Source organism: Sphaerodactylus townsendi, linkage group LG03 (genome assembly GCF_021028975.2).
Source record: "Sphaerodactylus townsendi isolate TG3544 linkage group LG03, MPM_Stown_v2.3, whole genome shotgun sequence".
Taxonomy (NCBI): Eukaryota; Metazoa; Chordata; class Lepidosauria; order Squamata; family Sphaerodactylidae; genus Sphaerodactylus; species Sphaerodactylus townsendi.
Genome location: NC_059427.1, coordinates 152,917,414 through 152,930,212, shown reverse-complemented (window position 1 = coordinate 152,930,212; position 12,799 = coordinate 152,917,414). Strand labels below are relative to the sequence as shown.

Here is a 12,799-nt window from a genome sequence, read left to right as displayed (position 1 = left end):
TACCCTTATATAAAGCAGTGATGCGACCGCACTTGGAGTACTGTGTTCTGTTCTGGTCGGCACATCTCAAAAAGGATATCGAAGAGCTAGAAAAAGTGCAGAGAAGGGCAACGAGGATGATTGAAGGATTGGAGCACCTTCCTTATGAAGAGAGGCTGCAGCGTTTGGGACTCTTTAGTTTGGAGAAGAGACGTCTGAGGGGGGATATGATTGAAGTCTATAAAATTATGCATGGGGTAGAAAATGTTGACAGAGAAAAATTTTTCTCTCTTTCTCACAATACTAGAACCAGGGGGCATTCATTGAAAATGCTGGGGGGAAGAATTAGGACTAATAAAAGGAAACACTTCTTCACGCAACATGTGATTGGTGTTTGGAATATGCTGCCACTGGAGGTGGTGATGGCCACTAACCTGGATAGCTTTAAAAAGGGCCTGGACAGATTTATGGAGGAGAAGTTGATCTATGGCTACCAATCTTGATCCTCTTTGATCTGAGGTTGCAAATTTGTTAGCAGACCAGCTGCTCGGGAGCAGCAGCAGCAGCAGAAGGCCATTGCTTTCACATCCTGCATGTGAGCTCCCAAAGGCACCTGGTGGGCCACTGCGAGTAGCAGAATGCTGGACTAGATGGACTCTGGTCTGATCCAGCTGGCTTGTTCTTATATTCTTATGTTCTTATGTATATTATTACATGAAGAAACAAGAAAAGAGAAGAAAAAAGGTAAAGTAAAGAAGAAAAGAAAAGAACTAAAAAAATCTGCAAGTTGTCATCAACAGTGGTGTATCGACATAAAATGGAGAACTGGGGAAGAAAAGAGTCCCCACCCCACCAAGCCTGGGGTAAGAAATGAGTTTTCCAGGGGAAGAGGCCGCACACACACTCTGCCCGGTGGGAAACTCATTTCTTGCCCAGGGCTCCATGGGGGGGGGGGGCAAGATTCCCCTTGCCCAGCTTGTTGCCGTGCCAACTGGGCTCCTGTGACCTCATCTCTTTCCGGATTAAGCTGGGGGCCCTGTGAGGAGCCTGCCCCCTCCTGTGGTACTGCCGTGTCAAGCTACGGTGTTCCTGGCCTCTCCCTCCTCTTGCCCGCCTTCTATTCTTGCCAGAGCTGTCTTGGGACTTGCTACGACTGCTGCGCTGGTCTCCAGGGCGGGTTGGGTCGCTCCTCTCAGGAGCAGACATCTCTGGCTCCTCTCCTCCTCCGGTGGCAGGCCCCCTGGCCTCAGGAAATCCCGTGAGGCTATGCAGAGGCCCTAGGTGAGGGCTGGGGCAGGGTGGCTGTTCCCACCTCCGGACACCAGGGGAGGGGTGTGGGGAGGCAATTTCTCATACCCCCACGTGACCAAATGGTCACCGCTTGGGGACATCTGCTCCCACACGTCCCCATATATGATACGCTCCTGCATCAAGTTCCCTCTATTTACTCCCAAGAATGAATATTCTTATATTATTCACATAATAAAATACTTCCAGACTTTCTGATAGTTGATTATATTTTTCCAATATATACAATGTTAATTAAAAATAAATTGTTGACCTAATTCAGGATTGTCATTCTTTATTTCTATACAATATTTTCCCATTGTTCACTCTTACTCCCAACATTTATTCTAGTTTCTCTTCATTCTATTACTATATCTGTATTCATAAGAGTATTCATATACAGTGGAACCTCGATTAACGTTGCCCTCGGAGATCGCCAGTTTCGGTGATCATCGGTCGCCTCGGATTCCATCGGCTTCTGAGGTGACTTTTGCGTAAATTCAGTGCACCATTTCCATTGCGCATGCGCAAACGATGTACCTTGGACTATGCTGATTTTGGTTTTCGTCGCGTGATTCTGAAAAAATCACGGACGAAAACCAAGGTTCCACTGTATTTAATGAATGGGAGCCACATTTCATGAAATTCTTATAACAAGTCTTCTCTTAGGAGACAGGTCAATTTTGTCCAAATTTTTTCAGTCTACTCATCCTCCCTCTCCCTCCTGTGGTTCTTTTCTTGCTCACCTGGGAAGAGTACGGAGCATCTCATCAAGGTTTCCCACAACACCAGTGCCATGGAGTACACATCTGCTTGCCTCAGTGCTGAGCCCAAGTCTTGCAAATTCAAGCTCTCATCCAGAATCTCAGGAGCATTATAGCGTGGGGCCCCTGCCTGGGAAGACCTTGAGGTTAATGACACAGAAACAGGTATACAATTTTCCTGCTAGGGAAATGACATGGCCTGTCCAGGATATGACATGGCCTGTCCTTGTGTAGACTATGGCCCTTTCCGCACAGGCACTGTGCATGGGTGCGTCGGCATAAACAATACCGACGCACCCCTCCGGGACCGTTCACACGGACGGTCCCAATAGGGCTGCAGGTGGTGGTGCAGCCTTCACATAGGCTACGCCGTTGCTGAACGCCTTACTTCGTCTCCTGGCTTCCGGCGTGTCGCAGAGGCCAGGGGACATTCCCCCGCAGGCTGGAGAAGCGGCTCTGGAGTTGCAGGCAGGGGCGAATCTAGGCCAACTGGAGCCCGGGGACAAAATCTGAGTTTGGTGCCCCTCCCACCCCAGGTATGGACGACCACCCTCCCCCACAACGACCAAACAATGATTTTTTGCACCAGCTCACAAAACACCTCCCACCACCAGCAAAACATACATGGCTTTCTCCCCACCAACTCTCTTTCCTAATTGTGTCCCCACACCAACCCTATGAGGTAGGTTGTTAGCCTCAGAAAGAGCTCCAAGCCAGTGCAAGGGGAATTAACTTTTAAGCATGTAAATCTCTCACAAGTCACTCCCCATCTGAAGGTTTACCAAGCAAACATCAGCATCATCTCTCACAAATCACCTCCTACCCCCAGCAAAACAGGCATGGCTCTCTCCCCACCACTTTCCTAATTGTGTCCTCACACCTACCCTGTGAGGTAGGCTGCTAGCCTGAGAAACAGCTCCAAGCCAGTGCAAGGGGAATTAACTTTTAAGCATGTAAATCTCTCACAAGTCACCCCCCATCTGAAGGTTTACCAAGCAAACGTCAGCATCATCTTCAGTTCTGCTGCTGCTTCTGGGCTCCCTGCTCAGCTTGCCTTTTCCTGTGCCTACCGGTGCCGGCTGCCGGGGAGAAGGCTTCTGAGCAATGCCACACTTAATTTAAAGCGAATAAGGCATGCCGGGTTAGAGGGAGGGGAGGTGGAGCTCCCCAGTCCTGCTCCTGGGAGCCCAGTGGGACTTCAGGCCACCGTACAGAGTGGGCGGGGCTACAACAGGCACTGGGAGCAGTGGCTGCTTCAGTGCCTGCTTTCTAGGGCTTGCTCAATCCCTCGCTGTGTAGGAGGATGTTTTGGCGCCCCCCACGTGACCTCAATCGATGCGCCCGGGGACAAGGGGTACCCCATGTCCCTAGGCAGGAACGCCAGTGGTTGCAGGCCAGGGGGGGCGTGTCCCCTGGCCTCTGCGACGCGCCGGAAGCTAGGAGATGAGGTATGGCATTCAGGGACGGTGGGGGGGAAATGGCGCTTTCCAGCCGCTGCTGTTCGCACGACGGCGGTTGGAAGATGCTGCTTCTGAAAAACCTCGCTCAGGGAGCGAGGTTCAGAAGCAGCATCTTCGTGCCCCTTCGTCGGCCATGCAAACCCCTCCTCGGGGATGCAGTTTTTAGCGTCCCTGGGCGATGTATTCCGCCCATGCGGAAACAGCCTATATTAAAATGAAATTAGCGGTATAGTGCTAATAGAGTTGCCACCCTCCAGCTGAGACCTGGCCATTCCTGGAATTACAACTGATCTCCAGAATATAGAAATCAGTTCCCCTGAAGAAAATGGCAGCTTCCAAGGGCAAACTCTGTAGTATACCATAGCACGCAGGTGGTACACAGTGGTGGGCACGCTTCTGACACCACTGTCAGCTGTATGCATTGCTCCCTAATGTTGGTGGGGGGGGGCTTGAGAGCAGGAGGGGAAACTCAGGTCTTGGAAGCATGCAGGAAGGTGAGCAGGAAATTAGATAGAACAGGTGCCCACTAATGACAGGCAAATTCCTGGAAATTGTTGCTGATGCCCAGTGATTCTCATCTGGTTGAAAGGCAAAAGCAGGCCAGCAAAAATGGAGACAATCTCTGGAATTGCATGATGATGTCTCTTCTAGCTATGGATGCCAACCTCCAGGTGGGACCTGGGGATCCTCTGGAATTACATCTCCAGACCACTGAAGTCAGTTCCCCTGGAGAAAATGGATGCTTTGGAGAGTGGATTATGTGGCATTGAACTCTACCGAGGTCCCTGGCCTCCCCAGGCTCCATCCCCAAATCTTCAGGTGTTTCCCTGACATGCAGCTGGCAACCCTACCCTCCACCGGTGGTTAGGGGGGACCTGGCAATCCTACTCCTGGCATGACCTGGAAGCATTAGTGCTCCATCAGGTGATACTCTAGCTATCTAGCACTTGCCCAGAAACTTCAAAGAGTGCATGCCTGGCAAAGCCTAGCAGGAAGGGAAGCACAAGCAGATGGCCTGGGGGTTGATGGGGCCCCCTCCCTGCCTGGGGTTCCCTTAAACCCAGAACCAATCCTGATTGCAGCCATAAAGGCTGGGAACTTGTTATTATTGAAACAACAGCTGTATTTCTCAGAATGTTTCATTGCTTCAGTGCGATTGTGGAAGGGTCAAGTGCACACAGTTTGGGCTTCGCTGTGCCTCAGAAAGAGGAAACCCAAGGTGCAATATTCTCTCTGTTTTCTGTAGACATCTAGGATTTGGGTACGGAACAGCAATTTTTGCCCCCTCCCTTTCCTCCCAACTCCATTATTTCCAAACCCATGGACACTCAGTGACTGTATTTCTGACACACTGTGTTTGTGGGGAGGCATGTGGACACAAATATATAGATGGAGTACTAGAGTAATACCTGCCCCTTGGATTCCAGGGACATAGATCAGAACCTGTCTACTAGGAAGGTCTGGTTCTGCTCTTAATAGTAAATAAGAAATGGCATAGTATAGTTTTGGGTGCCAGCTGGCTGGGCACATTATCTGATTAGACAAATCCAATGTTCCTCCCCTCCAACCATTTTGCTCGACCCAATAGCAATGCTGGTACCTTGCGGATGACACCTTCTGTGGGGCTCTCTCTCCACCACTCATGGCACTTTGGCAAAGTCATGGCAAGGCCAAAATCACTGATGACACAAGTCTGGTCCTCCTGAACCAGCACATTCTGGCTGCTCAAGTCTCGGTGTGCCACTCCAGGTTTGTGTAGACCTAGCACCAAATGGAAGAGCAGTAAGTTAATTGGAATCAAAAGCCTTCCCGGGGTACCATTCATTCACCTGCCCACTGATGCTACTTCTTCCAGTGGGAGAAAGAAGGGGCATTGTTTCCAAACCTAGAAGTGACTGGTAACAGTCTAGAACTTCCCCAATCTCTGTGGCCTTTACCATAGAAACTTGGTGGATTCCTAGAGTGTCACCCAGAATTGACATCACTTCCCGGTTTACAATCCTCCCCCTTTTTCCCCTGCCATGATGATCAGCAGGCAAGGCAACCCTTGCCACCAACCTTAAAATTATGACCAGTGTAAAAGAACACTGGGGTGAGGAAACAGCAAATGCAGACTGGTAAGTTAAAATGGCCAAAGAACAAGACAAGATGAGTAGGCTTTGCTGTGCTATAAGCCAGTGCTGTAGGGCCACCAAAGGGCATCAGTCCACATGTTGCCTTCTCCTACAAATAGGTTTCAAGGCCGAATGGTGAGCAGATACCATTTGTTGTTGCTTCTGCTGAAAGATGCAAGCCAACAGACTCTGAAGCACTGGCAGAATGGCTCGAGCTTGTTTGTATATAGTCACTAGTGGACCTCTGGGGCAGAGGCCTCCCTGAAAGGAAATAGCCAATCTGGCCTGGGAAACAGGGCCGTAGCTCAGTGGAAAGCACACAATACGTATGCCCAAGGGCTTTAGCATCTCTACTTTAAAAGGTCTTAGTTAGCAGGGCTGGGGGGAAACACTGTCTGAGATCTCAGAGAGATGTTGCCAGTCAGAGCTGATGACAATATGCTAGATTTCCTGAAAAAAAAATAAGACTCTATGGCATACCATAGATTCCCGGTGAAATCCCTCCTGAAATTTCCTCCTCCAGAGGAACTGCCCCCCAAATCTCCAGGTTCACTGGCAAGAGGTGGCATCCTTAAAGATAGCTCGGTCAGGCACAAAAAGAGGGACCCTTAGATAGACAAACATGGCCGAGGAGAGAATGTGGGAAGAGAGGCCTCCATAGACCTGCATGCAACACTACCTTCCTTCCACTGCTCTCCGTGTAAGAAAGCAAGGCCTTTGGCGAGGGAGGATCCCAGCCGGATAGCAACATCCCAGGAACAAACATGCTGAGTGAGGAAATGCCGCAAGGACCCCTGGAAAGACAATTCAGCTGCTAGGCTTAAACATTTCTTGACTTCTCTGTAGCTTCTCTGTGCAAATTTGGTTTTGTGTGGGGGCAAGCTCCAGCTTGGAAAATTCCGGGACTTTTTGGCAGTGAAGCCTGGGAGGGGAGGGTTTGGCGAAGGGTGGGAGCTCAGTGGTGTATAATAGCATAGAGCCCACCCTCCAAAGGGGAAACGGGCCTCTATTGCCTGTAATTCTGGGAGATCTCCAGGCCAGAGGCATAGCGGGGGGAAATGGCGCCCAGGGCAACACCTGCTCTGGATGCCTCCTCGCACCCTGTTAAGCTTCCAGCAGGCAGGTGCCCACCAGTCATCCAGCAGCAGCAGCCCCTGGTGGCATTCCCTGCCTCCCCCAGACTCACCAGAGGCCATCGGCTTCTTTGGAGGCACGGCGGGGGCAGGCTCCAGGAGCGCCATGACAGGGGGAGCAGGCGCCTGGAGCTGGCCCTTGTGGGGTGCTTTCTTGGGGGATTCACTGGGCAGAAGCAGGCCCTTCTGAACACACACTCCACATCCCAGGCTGGCAGGGCCAAGCCTAGTGGGGTTGTGGTAAGGGGCACCGATAGGGTGACCTCTGCTGGGCCTGGAGGGGTGGGGTGGGGTGGCGCTGGGCTGAGGGGGGAAGGAGGAGGGGTGTTGGGGCGATTTTTTGCCCCAATGTGATGTGAACGACGGCTGCCTGGGGCGCTTGTCCCCAGGCGGCCCCATGGAAGCTTTGCTTCTGCTCCAGGCCAAACCTGGCAGTTAGCCACTGTAGGATTTTAGTATCATTCGTGTAAACTTATGTCTACAGAGGTTTCCCCCCCTCATCTGTGAGAACCCATTCTTAGCTAGGACTGCAGTTCACTGACTTCTTTCCTAGATGATTCAGGTTTTGTTCTGTGAACTACTTTCCGGTAATGCTTCTTGGGGTTCTGGCCTGGGTATATTAAGCAAATCACGGTACAATCCTGAACATAATTACCCCATCCTAAGTCCACTGATGTCACTGGTAGAAGTGCCAGCGGATGGCGCTTGGGAAGGCAGAGTTTGGGGAGGGGCTTCAGTCGCCACAATGCTACTCTCGAAAGCAGGCATTTTCTTCCGGGGAACTGATCTGTACTCACCCTAAGCTCTGGACTTAGAAATGTATCACACTTTTTAGGATTGCACTGCCAGGTTCAGTTAATTCTGATTTTGTAATACGTGCTGCAGAATGTGCAATCTAGGAAGCCAAATAAATCATGCATACTAAGCAAATGTATACGATTATTATGCATTCTGCTTCCGAAATGAAGGCTATCAAGGAATATCATCATCATCATCATCATCATCATCATCATCATCATCATCATCATCATCATCATCATCATCATCATATTTACTTATTTATTTATTTATTTATTTATTTATAAACCGCCCTCCCCCGAAGGGCTCAGGGCGGTGAACAAATAGATAGAGCACAGTAAAATCAGTAATCATTACAAAACGGCTCTATGTATATTTAAAACCAACCCCATTAAAATGCAGCGTTCTAGCATCAGGTATAATGTTAATGCACGACTCCGGGGAAAAGACGAAAGGAAGGGAACTGAACATGATTTTAGGAGCCCAGGTTGGGGATCTGTATCTATGGGTGTGATCCTGAACGCTCCTCAACAGCGATAGCAACTTTTCCCCGTAATCTTAAAGACTGGGAACTTAGTGATTATACAAAAACACACATGAATATACACATGGACAACCAAGAATCTGGTGGTGGGAAATTTTGTGTCTTGGAATTCCATATTCCCAGCTTACCTGACCAAATTGTGGGCATATACCTGATATCACATACACCAGAGAATGTTGTGAAAGCAGAAACAAGCAAACAGTAACTTTCAGTCACTGCATATATTTGCCACATATTGCAACATAATGCACACAATCATTTTGAGCAGAACTTCAGTTGTTTCAGTGCTTCCCGTGCACAGCACTCACCAACGGGTAAAGGGTCAGCACCAGGAGACCATCTTGTTCGATGTCTGGCCCTCCGCACCCAGCAGCCACAAGCTGTACCACATTTTCGTGGTTCATCAGAGGGAGACTGTACACAGCCCATTCGGATGCAAACTCACGATAGCAAGAATGAGGAAAGCTCTTAATGGCGACAGGCTGCTGTCGGAATGCCCCCTGCCATACCTTAGAGAATTGCCCCTCATGAAGAACCTGTAAGGACAAAGAGGAAAACTTACTTTACCTCAGTTTGCAAACTATAGGCAAGGCACTTCCATTATTTAGAAAGTGGAAGGGAAACATTAAAAAACTGAATCTATATTCCATCCAATGGAGACCAGTCGGGTTACAAACAGATTACAGTCTAATTTAAACTTCATAAATGAAACCACTCTGAGACTTGGTTTAGCATTAAGGGCTCCCTCAGAAAAGAGTTCTGGAAATCACAGTTTTGTACATATTTCACTTGTCCGTGGAAGTAAGATTTGCAGACTATCATCACACAAGGCTTAAACTGGATGTTGCTTATGTTGGTTTGTAACATGAATGCCACGTGGGCCAAAATATACACCTCATGTTCCCAACATGGCACCTGTGGAGGCCATGTGCCTGCTGAAAAAATTTCTGGTGCCTGCCAAATGTTTTTTGAAAGTGGTGGGGCCAGGTGGGGCTTTTGCCCAACAAGGCTTTTGATTGGCCATTATTGATCAGCTGTGCAGATTTTTAAAAAATATTGCTTTGGCAGCAACTGCCACCACAGCATACAAATCTTCACTGTGTGACTGAACGTAAGCCACGGCAAACATTTTGTAGCTGTCTCCACCCCCTGTGGCGGTCATTTTCTGGTAGCTATGTTGCGCCTGCATATACCCTGCTATGTCAGAATTCCAGAGGTGCCCACAGGCTCAAAAAGTTTGGGGACCCTTGATATATATTACATATTAAATTTTGGTGTGCCCTGTCAGGACTGCAACTCCCAACATGCACCGGTTCAAGCAAACTGAAAAGCTACATCCCACTGGAACTTCAGAACCAATGGGAGACCAGGAGCTGGGAGGAAGGGAAAAGTTGATTGGTTGCTGTCTGTTTTTGTAAATAGTTTAAATACTGGAACTGAGGACAAGAATCCTCAGTTCCAGCACCCTGTACCTGGGATGACACATATCAATAAAGTTATTCTTTTTTAAGCTGCTTTGTTTGAGGGTGTTCAGCCTTACATGCCCCTACCCTGGAACAAAGACTCACTGGTCCCTTCCGCACATACAGAATAACACACTTTCAATCCACTTTCACAATTGTTTTCAAGTGGATTTTGCTACTCCACACAGTAAAATCCAGCTGCAAAGTGCATTGAAAGTGGATTGAAAGTGCATTATTCTGCATGTGTGGAAAGGGCCACTGATTGTAGGGTGTTTTCCCCATGGACAAAATATCCTGGGATAGACCTGGGATCATATATCCCAGGGTGTTTTTATCCTGGTTTCTCCCTTCGCACGGCTGCCCATCAGTGCATTCAGGCCTGGAGGAAGAACTCCAGTGAATTATTCATGAGACCCCGGTTTATTTTCATTTTCCACATGAACGTTTATGTTTACATCATTTACATAGATTCCATTTTTCCAAAGTTCTGATTGGCTGCAGCTAAGTGATGGGGAGAGCAGGCAGTGAAGCTGGAAAAATAAACGGGCCTGTCTCCCATGGTGTTTGCATGGGAGTGGGAGCGGCGTGGGCTTTTTCAAAAGAACTGCCAATTTCATTGTTTTTTGAAAGCTGAGGGATAAGGGAAATCTGGCGGGACGGGCCCAAGTTAGGCCCGGAAGCCATGAGGAACCATGTCCAAAACGGGATCTTTCACCTCCTTATCCCAGGATATTTTGTCTGTGGGGAAAACGCCACAGGTGTTCACTGTCTTAGCAGATCCTGCACTCCCTCATACACTTGCTGACTTGTGAATACTCTTTGCATTTTTCTTGACAGAATTTGAATTTCACATAATTATATTTTGCTCCCATTACAAGTCTTGTTGTGTAAATCCCCTGTAAATCATTGGATTGTTGACTGTACAACTTTATCACCATTTGAACACCTGACATACACAACTGCATTTGTACTTATTTTTTAGATACCTGGAAATCTTTTATAGAAACTTATCTGTGGATCTGTCATTACTGTTATATTTGTGTTTCTGCTTTATAAGTACTTCTTTTTCTAGTTGTTGAATTTTGAGTTTGTATCCTTTTGTGTTCCTTTTTTCCTAGTATTTTTGAAAGAAGTAAATCTTTTTTTACAGTCCTGACATAGGCAAAAGTGGGCAATACCTTATGGAATTGGAGGTCTGGAAGCTCTTGCCTGGGCAGTGTCCTCTCGTGGCCTGTGGTGATCTTACTGAGTTCTCCACTTTCTTCTGGTCTGATTGGCAACGCAGGCCCTTTCAGGAGTCTTAGACTTACTAGAAGCAGGAAAAAATTCAATTTGCTCCTCCATGTTCCATGGCAATCCAAGTTCTTTATTGTGCATAGATTTTGCAAATATTCATGGATTTTGCCTCATTTATTCAGCTTCTGCTTCTCCAGAAGGAAGAAGATACACTGAGCATTGAAGTTCCATTCCTGTTCGCAAGAAAATCCTGCACAAACCCCCTTTTAATTTATCAAACTTCATCCTGTATTGCTTATAAAACCTGGGCTACTTTTTTAAATACCAGGGACTAGAAACTTGCTGCTTTTTTTTAAAGGGCTAATATTGAATCCTACACCCAATATCAATTTTTAAATATGCACAGCTTGACCTTCTGTGTTGCAGCAGTGGTGTAGTGGTTAAGAGCAGGTGCACTCTAATCTGAACCCCGCTCTGCCACTTGGAGCTGTGGAGGTTTGTCTGGGGAACTAGATTAGCCTGTGCACTCCAACACATGCCAGTTGGGTGAGTCACAGCTCTTTGGAGCTCTCTCAGCTCCCCCAACCTCACAGGGTGTTAGTTGTGGGTGGGGGGAAGGGAAAGGAGATTTTAAGCCCCTCTGAGTCTCCTTACTGGAGAGAAAGGGAGGGGTATAAATCCAAACTCTTCTTCTTACCAATACAATATGTATTGGATCCCCTGTGATTCTGTTCTGCCTTGCAGGTGGAACTGAGGCCTGTGGATGCTGGAGAAATGCACTTGCTTTTTGATAACAAAACAGTATCTCTGTTTGGGCAGAAGTGTGCTCTTGAGAAAATGAAAGTATGTATATGCGTATACGATAGTGGCCCTGTGTTAGGAACATACCATGAGAAAATAAGTCCCTTCAAGTATCTTGCATTGCACAGGAAGGAGCATTGGTGTGCTTGTCACACACACGCATTCTGGCTTCCCATTGTGGGGCCAAATGTTATCGTTCCATGCTAAAGCTCGCCTTGACGGCACAGTACCTAGAAATGCCAAGAAACCAAGGAAGAACAACACAAGGCAAGTAGAGATGATCCAGATGGTCTCAGTGGAACCACGCAAGGAGTCAGCTGCAAAGATAAAACAGAAGTCACAGAAACCATATCAAGAGGGAGAACGGGCATTCCACATGAAGGGGGGGGCAGCAAATAATCTCTCTCAATCTGTTTCCCACCAAGCAACTGCCTACGCTTCCAAGTTCCTTGGCTCCAAGCCCTGGGCACCCATCCCATAAACTACTCCTCTACATTTCCAGGTGCTCATGGCCCACTCTGCCTACCACTGGTATCAGCATCCCTCCCATCTTCACAGGACTTTCCTCTGATGTTTTAATTAAAATTAAAACTGGGGAGAAGAGATCTCCCTCCTGGTGTATCACCGCCCACCCTTTCTCGTCTCTGGCAGCCAACATTCCAGGATTCTCCCACCATGGATGTCTGAAGGCCACTGCCACACTGCGGCATTAGAGCACTTGCAGGTGGGAGGGAGCCATTACAGCTCATAAAAGTGATGGATTTTGTAGCCAATAGAATTTTGCTCTTTTAGGATTAAACGAAACAACTGGCACTTCAAAGAGCAGAGTCTGCATCTACTTTCTCTACCCCACACAAAGTTTTATAAACTTGTAATCTGTCTCAGCAGTTTTCTCAGTTTAGAGAAAAGATGGTTGAGGGGTACAGGCTTAAAGGTTTATAAACTTTTTTATGGACTGAGGAAACTGGGTACAAAGATTTCTTTTTCTCTATTTCGTCCATAATTTGGAGCATTCAATTTAGTTGGTGGGCAATGTATTGACAGACAAAAATGCAATATTTTTGTATGTGCTGAATAATTAAATTGTGGAATTCACTGTCAGTGTGATGGCCACAAACGTGTGTGTGTTTTGCCATCAAGTCACAACTGACTAATGGCAACCCTGTAGAGTTTTCAAGGCAAGAGACATTCAGGGCACTTCTGCATGTGCAGAATAATGC

The 12,799-nt window shown here is 47.7% G+C and overlaps 1 protein-coding gene across 1 annotated transcript in view; it reads right to left on the bottom strand.

The window, feature by feature from the left end:
- AMHR2 (anti-Mullerian hormone receptor type 2) overlaps positions 1–12,799 on the bottom strand; it is a 38,213-nt gene that overhangs the window by 13,526 nt on the left and 11,888 nt on the right. The window contains exons 3-8 of the mRNA XM_048487506.1: positions 11,810–11,896; positions 10,721–10,851; positions 8,388–8,615; positions 6,284–6,398; positions 5,091–5,251; positions 2,013–2,160 (exon numbers count right to left, since the gene is read on the bottom strand). Of these exons, the coding sequence (XP_048343463.1) occupies positions 2,013–2,160; positions 5,091–5,251; positions 6,284–6,398; positions 8,388–8,615; positions 10,721–10,851; positions 11,810–11,896 (870 nt within the window). The remainder of the gene's footprint in view (positions 1–2,012; positions 2,161–5,090; positions 5,252–6,283; positions 6,399–8,387; positions 8,616–10,720; positions 10,852–11,809; positions 11,897–12,799) is intronic.